A 16394-nucleotide genomic window follows, 5' to 3' on the forward strand; every position below is an offset into this window, starting at 1 on the left:
AAATTAGGCCGGCATGTCCGCCTTCAGTATAATAAGGGTCTAATCCGATGTTGTTTTAAACAGCAACATAGGAGCTTTTCATGCATCATTGAAAAGACAATTGTCTCAGAATGAGAGTAGTACAAGATCAGTGTGCTGAAATTTCTAATAATTGCTGGAGCGATGGTTGTTTGGTTGCTAGAGGTAGCAATAGCAACCTATGTTATTAAGGTTTGTCTAAGAGCGTTCTGAAATATACAGGGTTGCTTATATAGCCTGAAGAGAAAGGCAAACCTAGTCCGGCAAAACAGTTGCGTTTGAGAGTTGCCTTTTGGTTATGTTCTTGTGTTGGAAAATGAATAAAAAGAGAAAACTATAGATAATAATATCGTTAATAGATTTTCTCTAAACCCCGATTTTTTCCTTTTTTATACAGTCATTGTGGATATTTCTTGTTCTGACTTCGACTCAGTGCCACTCAATTGTTTTCGTTTTTTTCTTTATTTCTTATTTTTTACGGTTTAAGTAAAATCACTCAAGTTTGACCTCTCGCTGATTAAAAGAATTAAAGTCGCTATATTTCTATCCCCAAAATATATTACTTTTACCTCAGGTTTTTTCTCAATATTTATAATGGCTTTGAACGGTGGTGTATTTTTACCATTTTCGTAAACATGACGAGAGCCCCTAGCCTTTCTAAACAGGTACCGCCCATTTATAATTAGGTGGTGCTCAGTTGAAGCCAGGCATTATATTAGGTATTTTTTTAAAATGATTCTTAAATGAATTCTTTAGTTATCAAAAGGAATTTTAATAACTAATGTTATCTGGATGCTGAAAAAAACAACAACAACAACAACTAATAATTAAAAACGGAGGCTAGAAAGTTAGTTGTGTCAGATGTTTTTTATAGCATGAAAGGTCTACTTCAACCCCCACCTCACCCCTGGGAAACTACCCACCTACCCCTCCCCTAAGCTTACATTAACACTTACCTCTCACTTACATATGATGATCTGCACAATCTTGGTTTTGAGAGATTTACCAATTGACACCGTCCCTTGCTCTCATGTCATTCAAATATCTCCCCCTGGGTATATATTTGTGCGAGAACCTTCACATGGTTATTGTAAACGTTGTATATATGCAGGTCCTCATTACCTTTCAGGGACCCTCTTTGAAGCACGTGCACATGTTGAAGCTTATTGCATAACTTCGCCCTTGGGCAATTATTACTATCCTGCGTAGCTGGCGGAATTAGCGGGCGAGTGCCGTGTATTTTTTTGGCGAGAAGGTTGAGAACAACTCACACGGACGCTGGCGAAAATCTCTTTCTCTAAGAAAGTACCCTAGGCATAATATTTTGAAGGAATGAAGGAAATCAGAAAGCACTGAAAACTCGAAAACATTGTTTGTTGTTAGGAATTTAATATTTGCGAGTAGCAAGTTCAAAGTCATAAAATTGGCATCATTTACACTTTGACAATAAGTTATCTGCCAAATATCGAATTGCTCCTTAGAACTTATCAATACAGTTTTTGTGTGGAATGACAGTTCTCAGCCCTCCACGATGGAAAAGTAAAGTAAAACTATCTATTAAATCTCTACCGAAAACATGCTACGATATAGTACTATAGTACTGTAAGTCATTTTCTTATATCCTGCTCTGCTTTCTTCTTTTCTCTTAACAGCGTTTACTCCATGGAGAGGAGGAGAAAAAACAGAACTGGTAAGAAATATTTGGACTACAGACTTCCTTTTGCGATAACGACAATCAGTAAATGCGATTGTCGGCTGAGTCACTCAAAGGGTGGAAGAGGTCACATGGGTGGGAAGGGTAAAGACCCGTTTTTCGACTTCCTGTCTGGATGGTAAAAAAATGGCGAATGCGAGACTAAAAAGGATGAAACGAAAGCTTTATTATTTTTCTTTTCAAACTCGACATTGTTTTCTCGCAGTGTCTAACGGCTAGGGTCTGTATAAAGACCATGCTTTGATCAGTTTGAAGATCACCTTCAAAGCTACCCCTCTCCTAACACTACTTCGTCGCACTCAACTCGCATAACACATTCATACTTCTGGTGTTAATTGGAAGGTCAATACGTGAAAAAATCATCTGCTGATACGGTTTAAGTACCTAATGTTTGGAATAATTGATATCTCTAAAAAAAATCATTCAAGCTGTTGTTTTGATTTGGAAAATATGGCGATGGAATTTCCCACAGTGACTGCATCAAGTTCTTATGCTAAAACGCATTGCACTTCTTCGAAACAGGATTTCTATTCAGCTTGCCAAACAAACAAGCTTACCGAGACATCTTTTTCCATCTCATGTACAGTTGCCGATATAAACGCTATCAATATCGTTGCGGCAAAAACATTTGAAAAGAACGACGATGAGGAAGAAGAAGAATTTGTAAAATATGGAGCTGTAGACGAGTTCTACGACTTGAAAGAAGAAATAGGAAAGTAAGTTACGATTCAGTTGACTTTTATGTAACATCTATCAGCTGTGATCCTTGATATTGTGATATATATTATTATTGCTAACCCTAATAACTTTCTTTAGGATAAAAGCGGGAATCAAAAGTTAACTTTTGAATCGTTCTTTCGGTCAACTCTCTAATGTAGACATTACTAAAAACTGTACTAAAACCATATCAAAAACAGACACTTTCTCAGGTCTGTAAAGCGGACACTTTGGTGCTGTCTCCGCCGGATTTCGCGTGACTGTAATTGAGGAGAAACAACTGAAAAATGTAATTGTAAAAATAGAACATAGATCAAGAGAATATCGGGGGTACCCCTATACTACGGAGTTCCGAGAGTATAAAAGGCTCTGAGTAGCTTACAACCGTTCTTCTTTTGCGGTTAAACTTTAATTAAAGGTTGGAGAAATTTATATTCACGTACAGTATGATTTGCGTTTATTACCCGGGGGAATCTTAAATGAAATAGACGGGGATGTTTGTCTCCCTTAGGGTGGTAAGGAAAAAAGGGGACTTTATTTCCCAAGTAAATATAGCTTAAGGTAACGAAATGTAACTTTACGAAAACGGAATGTCTTCATACGTTGTTGAAGGCAGCATTCAATTTCAACATGTTTCGCGAAATTTGAATTCCTACAGCCCTTTATTAGTTTCGGGAAGTGGTCGCCTGTTTTGGTACAGTCTCTTTTACTTTGGGGGACTTAAATTAAAGCCTGAGTCCTACCCTATATTGGTTTCTCAGCTTCCTTTCAATTTGACGGCGCTTGGTTCTATTCATAGAGACATATTTTTAGCCATCTTTAAGTGATACCTGTATGGGAATGTGTAATGATTTGACTCTGCTGAACAACCAAAAGCTGTAGTTTCTACCCCTAAGGGACAGGACGATCATCCACGCCACTTTCATAAGGGAATCCCCCGGGTGTTACTACAGAACTGAGACCGGATACCATAAAAACGAAGACCCAAGCGACAGTTAGATTGTATCTTTGTTCTAGGAACATTGTAACAAATTTTATCTTAAAAATGCTAATTACAGCGTAAACTAGTTCACGTCACTTGAATTTCGGACATAATTGAAATTTGTTTTCATATTTGTAAATCATCCAAATGTCTGTCAACAAAACACCTGAAATTGTGCGATAAGCTTTCGTATCCTGAATTTAGACTTTATTTATACGAAATAACGCCCATATTGATCAGATGATGCTGTTGTGCCCAGAAAATGTATTAAATGATGTTTACGTGGCGTAGTCATTTGGCACGATAAGTTTACGTACGGTCCATCCCAGGCCCCTAGTGATCCGGTTCAGTGGAAAGACAGTTTCGGGTATCAATGAAAGTTTATCATCTTATATGATCTTATAAGCCTCGAAAGAGCAGCTTACGACTCTTACTCTCTTTCACTCGGCATTTGGTTAGCAGCAGTATGTAAAGTTATTTCAACAAAAGAACGTTTTTACAAAGGGAAAAAAATAGTTCAACTCCCACCAACATGACGGCAGGTTTCATTTTCTTGGGGCCTTATTATGGCGAATTTGACCCGTTAAACCGCCGTAGTTAAAGAGACCTAAGTTATAAATAGAGAATTTAGTTAATTAACTTATAAATTTCGGTGTCTGTGTTTCGCCACTTCTCTTTAAATTAAGTAACAACGGCAAAATATGGGCCACTAGCGAAAGAGTCGAAATCGTTACAATGTTATATAAAGGTTGATAAATTCCAATAAGATAAGCGCTTTATTGAAAAAGGATTATACAGTAAGTTGTTTACGAAAATACATTTTTTCCCTAGAGGTGCTTATGGAATAGTTAAAAAGTGTATGCACAAAGAAAAAAGAAATGTTTACGCAGCAAAAATCATCAAGACTTCCAGCCACACTATCAGGAAGACTGTAATGCGGGAGATTGAAGTCATGAGGGCGCTGGGACCACACAACAAACTTGTGGAACTACTGGATGCGTATCAGACACCTTTTGAAATTGTAATGGTTTTGGAATTGTAAGTGTGCTTAATTGTATTACAGTATGTCTTGCCTTGCGTTTGTTTATAAATAAGTTAGGAGTGAGAGCGTTGCTCAAATCTGAACAGGGCAAATGGTAAAAAAAATTCAGGACTTCGAATACAGTTCATCCCGGAATCGCGTTTACTATTTGTGAATTCCATTTACGAAAGACGGCCGCGAATGCCTGAAACTGATACCAAAAATGGCTTTGAACAAATAGGACTCACTGCCCTTTTCAGATGTATCCTCGCCCCCGTAAATTCATGTTCCATTTGAATCCCACCCGGAATTTCCGGAATTTGTTCTGTGGTAAGAGCTCATTGTGTACCTTTAAGAAAGTTTAGTATCTTTACGTTCAGTTCAGTTTCCGGCATTCTCGATCATTGGACAACCCACAGGGTAACGTCTACGGCAAACGTGAGATTCAGATTGACAATTGCTCGAATTAGGAAATGAGGAGATGAAAACAGGCCAAAATATTCCTTATGAATGAAACAACAATTTTGTGTAGGTATAAAGACAAGCAAACAAAAAGTAAAAGAAAAAGTTGGTCAAGTGGCACAAACAGAGAGGTTGCGTTAAATGTGATTTCATAGTCAGTAGAGGGGATTAGTTATGAAAAGCAGCGAACATTAAAGAAGAAAAAAACGGTGCTGAATGTTTTGTTAGAAGAAACAAAAGTTTTTGTTAGAAGCTGTCTGACAGGCGCAATCCTTTGTATTTTGCTTAAAAATTGTGACGGAATGAATAAATGCGACGTTTTTATTGGGCAATAAGATCTAAATGATAGGAGTGCCATTGAACGTTGAGCACCATGAAATTCCACGAAAACATGAAACCACCAAAGGAGTCTGACGGGCTTCATAACCATGGTGATTCTAAATCTCTCTGTTGTTTCCGTACAGTGTCCCAGGTGGTGAATTATTTGAACGAATTGTTGCTGAAGAATACTTGATGGAAGACGATGCCGTAGATTACGTCAGACAAATCCTTGAAGCTTTAAGATTCATGCACGAGAGGAATGTAGTTCATTTAGATCTTAAGGTGGGTGGAAGAGATTTTCTTTCCCACTGAGCAACTGTGGTTCCCTTTTCGCTGGCGATGAACTTACTCTCGCTTTTTTCCTGCTATATCTCAAATCTTAGGCTCCGTCCACACGTATCCGGACATTTCTGGAAACTGAGATTTTTTTGTCCGTTTCAACCTTCCGTTCAAACAAAAACGCCGTTTTCGGGCACCGAAAATGCAGGTTACGGCGCCCAGAGTGGAGGTTTTTGAAAAAGCCAGCTTCTCGTTTACGTGAGCCTGAAGGACTAAGACGGGGGTTTTTGAATTCAATAAGGTCATACATACATACTACTAGCATGCGCATGCTCTGTAAGGGATGTTATCGTATTTCCATCGTTCTAGCGTTTTCATGTGGACGGGCGAAAACGGTTCAAATACGCCACGTGTAGACACATTTTTTTGAAAACGGAATAAAAAAATATCCGTTTTTCAAACAATATCTGGATACACGTGGACACCCTAGCCCTGACGGGTTAGCATTAGAAACTTGCTTTTAGGGTCAACGTACTGAGCTGGTTTGGCTAATGAGTACTGGAGTCAAACCACTGCTGAAAAACGCTACGTAAACACGCAACTTTGCTTTTGCATAAAAAAGTAGAACGCCACGCCGCCATTTGGCATCTATTCAAAGCCATTATTACTCTGTCGTACAAGTGGAAAATTGAATTCATTGTCTTGTTCCTTGTCAGCCAGAAAACATTTTATGCGTCAGTATGGACTCCAACGACATAAAGCTTGTTGACTTTGGACTCGCCAGGAATCTTACTACTGAGGACGACATTAAATCTTCTTTTGGCACCCCAGATTTTGTAGGTAAGAAGGTTTTTAGAATATAGGTATCACCTCACTGATAACTATCTAACTGTTGTAAATAACTACATAAAATTACTGTAGAACCCCGATAACTCGAACTCGGATAACTCGAGCTCCCGCTAACTCGAACTAAAATCAATTTCCCTTGCATTTCATCCCATTTTCCACTGAGAAATTTTTACTCTGTTAACTCGAATTAGGAGAACTCGAATTCCCCGCTAACTCGAAATAAATTTCTTTTCACTGAGATTTACGCCGATAACTCGAACTCTGGCTCGGATGCCATCCCATTAGCACTTCTTGTTGTATAAGGGTAAAAACAATAAACTAAAACTGGTCAGTGGTCAACACTACTGACAGCAATTTGATTTTAATTGGACAGGTGCAACGAACAGGTCACCTTTTATGATAAAAAATGCCTACTCATGTTACCGTTTCTGAGGAAATAAGTTTAATTTGCACGGCACTATTCATTGGAGCGCTGAACTATCAGTAACCATCAATTTTTCACCTGGCAAACTGAATTTTGTATCGATCCCGATAACTCGAACTCTCGCTAACTCAAACTATTTTTCGTTTCCCTTACTGAAGAGTTCGAGTTACCGGAGTTCTACTGTAAATTGCACTAATAGACTCTGGTCCGTATACTTCCTTTTGTGCATTATGAATGTACTTGTCACTTTCTAGATTTTCCGTCGCAGCACCCATCGGTAGGTAACTAGTTAAGGGAAACCAAAAGCGCTAACCGATTATGCTAGAGACGATCAAGGAATAATATATCCACGAGCGCAGTCCATCGAGACAATGTAGACCATGACAGCATTTTAAGTAATCCCTTTTTGTATCACTACTTCACTCAAAGTAAACTCAAAGTAAAATAATTCGTTTGCAATCTCCTTCTGTTTGTTAATTGCGATAAAACCATTAGTAGTTTTCTGAAAGTTACTCAACTTTGTGCTTGTAAATTTCTGTCATCTTTCTTTAGCTCCTGAAGTTATTAGAATGAAACCTGTGTCAACTGCAAGTGACTTATGGTAAAGCAGTTTTTGTGTTTCCGTTATCTTTGGAGCTATTAATTTGCAGTTTTTTTGTGTTAACCTTATCCACGTGGCTCTTAAATGACACTTTCTTTTTTTCCCTTTCTTTTTCCAGGAGCCTAGGCGTCGTCACATATGTCTTGTAAGTAGTATAATCGAATTGCTGGTTCAAATAAAATATATTTTAAATGTTTTGATAACTAGAGGTGTGTTAGGAATGTTGTATAGTTTTTTAACGTGCCCGTCTTTGTTTTGGAGTCATGGGATTGCACACCATGGGGTTCGGTGTACAATGCTGCTATTAACTCCTCTTCGTATTAAAAGTGGATTTAAATTGTGTATGTCTCATTGAGTTCAAGCCGACGTTTATCAAACAGCGATCTAAAACCTTTGGTGCACACTGATTTTAATTGCATGTACTCATTGATTCGTAAGACAGCAAAAGACTGAATTCCCCATCTTCATTTCGGGAGAATACTGTTGGGCGAATTTCCATGTTAGAATTGATTGGGAAATGTGTTGGTTTTTATTTACTGCAGATTAAGCGGCCTGATGCCATTCTCTGGAGACGATGACCATCAGACGCTTGTCAAAGTAGCTAAAGCTGACTGGGATTTTGATGATGAGTGTTTTGATGATTTATCTCACGATGCAATGGAATTTATTGAAGGACTTCTTGTAAAGGATCCAAGGCATGTTTTAATAAAAATGTCCTGTCCAAATTCGGGTATTTTGACTTATGACTTTAGCACCTTGACCAAACATGTTCAATGTGTTTTACCTTTACTAGTAGTAATAGGCAATCGAAAAGACTCCCAGCATTGGTTTTGCTTTTGCTTCCTTTTTTCAAAAGTTTTCTTTCTGGAGCTATTTATATTTCTTAATGATGTATATTGGAACCTACTGACTACTGCAGATAGGTAATTTGGCGTAAAGAGCCTGATCAAGTATGTGTTTCACCTAATCGTCCTTACATGGAGTTAGTCAAGAGTAACCTATTCGTTGGATTCCCTCGAGCTTTGGACAATCAGAATGCGGCATCAGTAAAGTAGCTTTCGGAAATATTGAAGTATTATCCACTGTTTCCTTTTCAGCAAGCGGTTAACAATAGAGGAGTGCTTTAAGCATCCGTGGATAAAGGTGTGTAAAAATCTATTACAGCCCTCTTCAGTGGATCCCTATTTTTATGTATTCATTTATTTATTTACTTATCACGTTTTTTTACAGACTGGTTGAGAACGATAGGTTTAGTTTTTCTTGCTGCAGCTGCCATTTCAGGATTTCTTTCTTTCTCGTTTCTACCAGGAAAACCATGAAACAGGAACGAAAATCAACACACAAAAGCATAAGGCGTTCATGGCGAAGAGAAGGTGGAAGGTAAGCAGACATTGCAGTCAATTGATCCTGTAGCCTGCGAATACAGCTGTCTCTCACCAGGAACGTTTCGCGAAAGTGACGTCTGCGCCCTCACGACAGCATTTCAAAAGTGATAATGTAAAGCAATGTTCAAATAAGTTTAACATCTGGTAGTCATGGGGTTCCACTTACTATAGACTCTAACTTTCTCCTAGTCTATTATCTCAAAGTTTTGAGTTCTGCAAACGAGCGGCAGCAAATGTTAAGCTCAAACACGTCGTCTAAAGAAGAATACATTCCACGAATAATGACTTTATTGTAGTAGATTCATCGCTTTTACATTTAACCTGGCTTTGTAACCTTTTGTCTTTTGTCTGTCGTCCGTAAACAACAGTTTAACAGACTTTACGTCATCAGTATCGAATTTTTGTCCTTGAAGCGCAGACTTTCCTCTCTTGAAAAGGCGAAAGTGGCCAAGAACCTGCACGCAGGCTGTTGATCGTCCTTTTCATGACATCTTCGGAGGTCATCATTGAAGTTAAAATAAAATACAGAGTAGCGTTAGAAAGCTGGTTTACTAACTAAGAACAAACGCCACTGAATCGTAGCCAACAGTTACCAGCGTCGTACAAACGACTTATTGACGAGATCAAGCAAAACTGATTCCGAGAGAACGACTGGGGAACTGACAATTTGACAAACAATAGACGACTGTTTAACTGTGACGATAGACGGATCAAAATGCGCCAATTACTGATTACGAGTCTTCGTAGCCAATAACATCGCGGCTTAACTGACAGACTACCAATAACATCGCGACGTAGATGACCAATCAGATCAATAACCAGAGTATAATACCATCAAGTGACGTGATACAACTCACTTTGACTCTGAAGATGACTACCGCACAGGTTGTCGAAACATCAGTCACTGTCAACAACAACAGTCCTATTCAGGACTACGTTCAACCGGACGATCAAACTCAACCTACTTTAGAGTAGCGATACTTATGGCTTCATTACTCCATGAGTTGACCTGATTTGGCAGTAACTCGCGATATTTTTGGTCTTTATCATCTTGTATTGTGCACTCTAATCGTTAACCCTTAACGTTGTGACTTCATTTTCAGAAATCTGTACATGCTCTTTTGGCTGTTCGCCGCATGTCTCTGTCGCCTATTTCTGCCTCTAAGAGAAGACGTTCAATGGATCCATCTATATTAAAAACAACTTCAGAAAGCGAGGAAGATCAAACTGTGGACAGAAAGGTGTCAGCTCCACTTGATCCTTCGACATTACATATCTCGGAGCGTCGACGTGGAGATACTCGCAATTCTTGTTTTGATCTGAACATGGCAACTATACAAGCTTTGCAAGCAAAGGCAGACAAGGCGATGGGGAAAGACTTGTCACAAAAGGAGGAAAATAAGTACGAAAATGAAAGTGATTCAGAGGATGAATATCAAAATGAATACTCGGATAAAGATGATAACTGTACAGATAATGCCAATGAAAATGATATTTCCACATCCGAGTGCAATTCAACAAAACAAATGTTTTCAAATAACCAGAGACCGAGGGCAAACACGGTTTGCGGAGCCAGTCCATATGCCGAGTCTCCTTCTCAGCGTGCGGTGAGAAAAACATCGCAGATATTAATCAACGTTGGAAATACTTCAACAAACGATTTCAAACCAGTATCGTTTACTTTCAACACAGATGAAATGCAACGAAATATGCGACAAAGTCGTCAAACTACACCCGCAGGAAGTGAGAATCAATTGAATTCAAATAATAACCACGAATTTTCCAGTGAGTTTTCACTGAAACAAGAACATAACCACATTACTGAGCAGCAGAGATTAACTTCACAGATGGATGAATCCATCTTGGAAAATGGCCACCCCGAGGAAAACAAGCTTCCTAAAATTTGCGTGAATGACGAACTTATTTCCACAAGTCCTTCTCCTGTTTCGGTAAAATTAAACAACATTGAGAAACTTGACAGTGAGGGGTTGATTGGGAGAACAACCTCGCAACAGGCTTCATCAAGTTTAAACATTACTGATGTCAGTAAAATAACCGAGAGTGTCCAGTCCATCACGGTAAAACTGGATAACTTAAATGGTGTACAATTCACACCTGGTAACGTGACATGTAGCGTGCGTCGGTCTTCCACTGGTTCAGCACCGTGTTGACTTTGCAAATAGTAATTTGGGGAACTAGTTATTACAGAGAGGACGCCACGTAACCATAGTAGCAAAATTTGTGGAACTGAACACTTTTTTTACAGAGACTGCCATTTGCAGTGTCGAACGAGGGAAGAAAAGTGTAGGCTACCGTTTTGTTCCTGGGTGCAATCATACACAGGAAAGTCGTGCATGTCAAGTTTTTTCTTTTTTTACTGCGATATAAATTGCAAGACCATGGTTTGTTGAGATCCAGAAATTTTGCGACCATGGCAACGCCACGTGACGACTTCTCCTCTCTATTATCAAGACATTGCCATCTATCTTTTTAAAAAATAAAACTTTTGAAATACCAGTATACGACTGTGCAGATAGTTTGTTATCCACTCAACACCTCTGCTAAGCAGAAACACATACGAACACTACTTTTTTAGCCTCTCTCACGCGCAAACAAGGCCTCACGAGATGGCTGAACACAGTTTGACAGTTTGATAGGTTGTGGATCGTTGCCATTTATTAGAGGTGCAATTTAAGACTCGTTGAAAGTGTCAAGTCCAAATTTGGAGTCATTGTTATATTCCAAAATGTAGCTTTTCATACACAAAAACGCTGAACCTCCTGAAACTTTCGTAAATTTCCGCCATGGAGAGTATGCTCGAAGTGTCGAGTTTCCGGTGACCATTTTAATTTCATCGAATAAGTGTGGAAGAACGCCAATCCAAGGCGAACTGATGAGGTATTCGTGGTACATATAAGGTCAAAACATAAACGTTTTGGACGGGGCCTATTGTTATACAGGAAGGAAACGGTTCCATTACTTTGAAATCTCTCTTTAAACTGTTTTTTCGCATGTATGTTTTGTATGCTTATATAAAAAGAAAGAAAAATCACTGACACTTACAATAACATGGCGTTCATGGCGACAAGAATGTTGCACGGTTCTTCATGGTGGTTTCAATATGATGGCGCGGGTAAAATGCAGCTCAGAACAGGGTTTTTTAAGCTCTGCACCAGAATCACCTATGTGAAGGATGTGCGGAGAGAAGGACAAAAGTGTTAGTCACCTAACAAGTGAGTGCAGCAAGTTAGCCCAACGTGAGTACAGGAGACGACATAACAATGTGGCGCGGTATGTGCATTGGCAACTGTGTGGGCAGAACTGGAACGGGCAGATCAGTGATACAAACATACCCCAGAGCAAATGGTAGGAAATACAGGTTTTAAAGTTCTAAGGGATTTGAATGTATAGTGTGATAGGATGTAGAGGGCCGGAAATCATCTTCGTTGATAAGCGGGCAAAGAAGGCTAAGATCATAGACATCGCTATCCGTGGAGATGCACGAGTAAAAGACAAAGAACTGGAGAAAATAGAGAAGTCCCAGTTTCTTGAAAAAAGAAATAGGAAAGTTGTGGAAGGTGAAGTGAAGGTTGTGCCAATTGTGATTGAGGCATTGGGAGCTGTATCCGATATGTTTGAGAAACATAACGTTGCCATCGGACTTGAAGTGATCGAGAAAGCGTCTCTGTTGGGAACAGCTGGACTATTACGGAAATTTTTGGTCATTTAGGATCTGAAATGTAAGGACTCCTTTGGGTGCTCTAAGAATTTGTTGTTGCTTGGTCCCAAGGGTAATTTACCAGGCAACGTAAACCTTTTAAGCCTGAGATTCCACAATAATAATAATAATAATAATAATAATAATAATAATAATAATAATAATAATAATAATAATAATAATAATAATAATAATAATAATAATAATAACAATAATAATAATAATAATAATAATATCAGAGTTAAGAGATGTGGACAGAGCAGCTCGGAAGATCATAGTTGAGAACGGTGGCAAGCACCCAGCTAGCCTGACTTCTTTGTTATATCTACCGAGGGAGAAAGGGGGTAGAGGCCTGCGATCAGTCGAACACGAGTACAAGATCACTAAAATCAAATCGCTACTGAAATTGTATCAGAACCCGGACCAGACTGTGGAAGCAGTTAGAGAATTTGAAGAACACGCCATGGCATTAGGCTACCAGTCGCTCTTGAAGGAAGCAGCTAAGTACGCTGAAGAACTCAACATCACACTTCAGCTTGATACCCTAAATCCCGTGTGTGTTACAACAGGAGGAAAGGTGGTAACTGCAGCAAGAGCTGGGAATCTGTTGAAGCAATCTCAAGAGAAGCAGTTCTTGGAGATCGCTAAAGACAAAAAGTGGCAAGGAAAGTTATTCCGTATCAGATGGGAAGATGAGAGCCTAAGCATAACCAGCTGCTTTGCATGGTTAAAAGGTTGGGCTACATGCCCTACACATACCATCGCAGGCATGTATGAATTGTATGAGCAGTTGTTACCTACGAAGCTCTACACAAAGGAGAAGACGCAAACCTCCACCGACGGCGAAGTTCTATGCAGGTTATGTGAGAAGGTAGCTGAGAGCGTTGCACATGTTCTGGCTGGATGTTCCTCCCTGGCACAAACCAAGTACCTATACAGGCATAATGCAGCTTTGAAGATTCTGTTTTTTGAGCTCCTGCGAGAGCATGGGTTAATGGAAGAGGTTCCACCATGGTACTCACCGGTGATGCCAAAACCAGCCTACCAGAACACCACGAGTGAGGCGTTTTGGGATATTCCCATCTATGCAGAGCACCACGAAGTTAGAGCAAATCGGATCGACGCGCGACTTGTCAGCCACGAGAGGAAAGAAGTCTACACAATTGAAATGAGCTGCCCATGGATTGAGAGTAGAGCTAAGAAAGATGAGGAAAAGACACTCAAGTATGGGCCCATGATGTGGGAGCTGAAGCAGAGATACAATGGTTACAGGGTTGAACAGTACAACGTAATAATTGACGTACTGGGGGGTTACTCTAAACACCTAGAGAAGTCGGTGAGGAAGCTACTTGGAGCGAGAGCACGGAGCGTACTTGAGCGGATGCAGAAGTCGGTCATCTCAAACACTTTAAACATTGCCAGAACATTTAAGATAAATACTTAGTTAGGGCGCTATGGACTTCAGTTTGTAGGTTTTTGTTTTTTCTCTAGAAATCTAGAAACACAAGCTTGCTGACGTTTTTACTTAGATTTTTTAGAACATTAGAGTTTGATATTATTATAAATAAGTTTTTGTAGAGATAGGGAAGGTTTTACAGAGTATCAGAATTTAATAATATTCTAAATTGGCTTTTTTAGTAGAGAGATTTATATCACTATGTATAAGCTTTTAGTAGAGATAGCGAAAGTTTTACAGAGTATCAGAATTTAATAATATTCTAAATTGGCTTTTTAAGTAGAGAGATTCATATCACTATGTATTTTAGGATTGTATTAGGTTTCGTATCGACCTTTTTTTACTTCTAAGTATAGCTTCTCAAGTGGTGTAGGTTACGCTATGCGCCCTATACTACTCATAATGTGGACAGCATTCCAAAGTTTCATACTGCGACATAATAATAATAATAATAATAATAATAATAATAATAATAATAATAATAATAATAAACTAGAAAAGTGGTTAAGGGAAAATCCCTGTGCTACATTTTACATAATAATAATAACAATAATAATAATAATAATTCCTTTATTTACCCTCGGCAGTGTTTATAGCACTAATGCTCGTGGGGCCGAGCAAATGAATGAAACAAATAATTCAAAGCAAACATAACATGGTTAAAAATCCAAACTGGCCGGAGGCAATCCAGCTGGCTATTTACAAGCGTGTTCGAGGATTTGAACTCCGGACTGCCCTTAACAAATCCAGCTGGCAGTCAGAGCGGGACTTGACCTGGGGGCCTCCTAGTCCAGTAGCCGAGGTCGAAGAAGTGCCGTTTCGTTCAACCGGCCACGGGTCAGAAAACGTTTAATGCCGGATCTTGGTAGAACAAGACCAAAGACCGATTAATGCCTAATAATTTGCAAGGTCAGTCTGTGGTATAGGCTTTGAGTAAACGGCATGTTTTTCTTACGCACCCTTCAGTCAAGGATGAAAACGAAGTTGAAGGTTGAATCACCATTTATTTCGTAAATCTTCGATAACAATCTTCACAAATAGTAACTGGCCCACTGCTCAATATAACAAAGGAGTTTATCAAGCCCAGGTTGTTCAAAAGGTGGATAGCGCTACGCATTGGATAAATCACTATCCAGTGGATAACGCAATTAGCTTTCATAATACTTATCCATTGGATAGCGATTTATCAGGTGGATAGCGCTATCCAACTTTTGATCAACAGGGGCCAGGCGTATATTAGGTCGAGACTTATAGATGAAAAGCTATGAAAAATTTGTTGAGAAGCGTATAGACACCAACGCTGTAAGTTTTTGGGACTCTGTTCCAAGCCTAAACGTAAAGACATTTTAGTACAATTCCCAAGAAGGTGAATGGAACAACACTCACCCATAAAATTCCGAATAAACCTAAGAAGTGGGGAAAGTACATCTCCAGCCTTCAGAAGAAAGCAAACCTCTGCGACTTCTTGACAAAGTTAGTGTGCAAACCGGCGCAAAAAGAGCTAGCAGAGAGTAAATTACTGATCATTGGAGAAGGGCTTAAAGACGGAGTAAGATGTGTAAGCTCCACTAGAGGTCTCCTCTGTGATATTGCATGCCTTAAGTAGAACAAGGAGGAAGCAGACACAAGATTGATGCTTTATGCTAAGTATGCATCAACTGCAGAAAAAAAAATCGTCTTCCATTCCTCCGACACAAAAGTGCTTTTATTGAGTGCAGTTCATTTTGATCGTCTTGGCTGCGAGGAACTATGGCTTCGCTGTGGCGTGAAACTGATTGGCTACGAGTTATTCCTATACACCAAGTCTCCCGAGCATTGGGCCAAAAACGTTGTGACGCTCTTCCTATAAAAAGAATCAAATAACCAGATCTAGACGAGACGACAGCTACCTAGTCCACCTAGCCTACGGATAAAGACGCATTTCCGATCGCCGCTTTTCCCGTTATTTTCGGGTGGAGAGACGGGACGACCGGAAATACTTCTGTGTCCGCAGGGTAGAAGCCACAAAATGCGAAGCATTTATATGCGACCTCTACGTCTCCTCAAAGCGAACACCAAAAAACGCCGACGAGCTGAGATACTTCATGTTTTGCCAAATGAAAGAGAAAAGGAAAAGAAGTTCTTCCATCAACGTCTGAAAGTCTGCGACTGTGTATGACGTGTGCCAACCAACAGGCCTATGTATGGTGACATTCCGTTGATTAGTGTTATGCAAGATCTCGTTCTACCAGAGGGATATGGTTGGGAGGTGACAGATGGAAATTTAACAGCACTGTTGATGACAAAGGAACTCACAACCTGCCAGTTTGAGAGATCAGAGTGCAGTACGAATCCTTAATGTAACACTGCAAATCTTTCCTTTAAAGAAGCATGTGTTTGCATGGGAGCGAGACTTGCAAAAATCCACATGGCAAATTTTTGTACAGCAGTGAATAAGAGGAAAGCGA

General features: G+C 39.5%; 2 protein-coding genes across 2 annotated transcripts; both read left to right on the plus strand.

Annotated features, from left to right (window-relative positions):
• Positions 1-2152: 2152 nt before the first annotated feature.
• Positions 2153-11293, plus strand: LOC140931136 (uncharacterized). The gene is made up of 10 exons (XM_073380885.1): positions 2153-2448; positions 4263-4469; positions 5379-5517; positions 6231-6354; positions 7340-7388; positions 7507-7533; positions 7931-8083; positions 8486-8531; positions 8697-8768; positions 9877-11293. Exons 1-10 carry the CDS (start codon positions 2183-2185, stop codon positions 10942-10944), a joined length of 2151 nt encoding a protein of 716 aa, XP_073236986.1. The 5' UTR covers positions 2153-2182; the 3' UTR covers positions 10945-11293.
• Positions 11294-13032: 1739 nt separating this feature from the next.
• On the plus strand, positions 13033-14425 carry LOC140931137 (uncharacterized). Its single transcript, XM_073380886.1, has one exon. It carries the CDS (start codon positions 13261-13263, stop codon positions 13933-13935), a length of 675 nt encoding a protein of 224 aa, XP_073236987.1. The 5' UTR covers positions 13033-13260; the 3' UTR covers positions 13936-14425.
• Positions 14426-16394: the final 1969 nt, after the last annotated feature.

The sequence above is a fragment of the Porites lutea genome, chromosome 3 (genome assembly GCF_958299795.1).
Source record: "Porites lutea chromosome 3, jaPorLute2.1, whole genome shotgun sequence".
NCBI classification, from domain to species: domain Eukaryota; kingdom Metazoa; phylum Cnidaria; class Anthozoa; order Scleractinia; family Poritidae; genus Porites; species Porites lutea.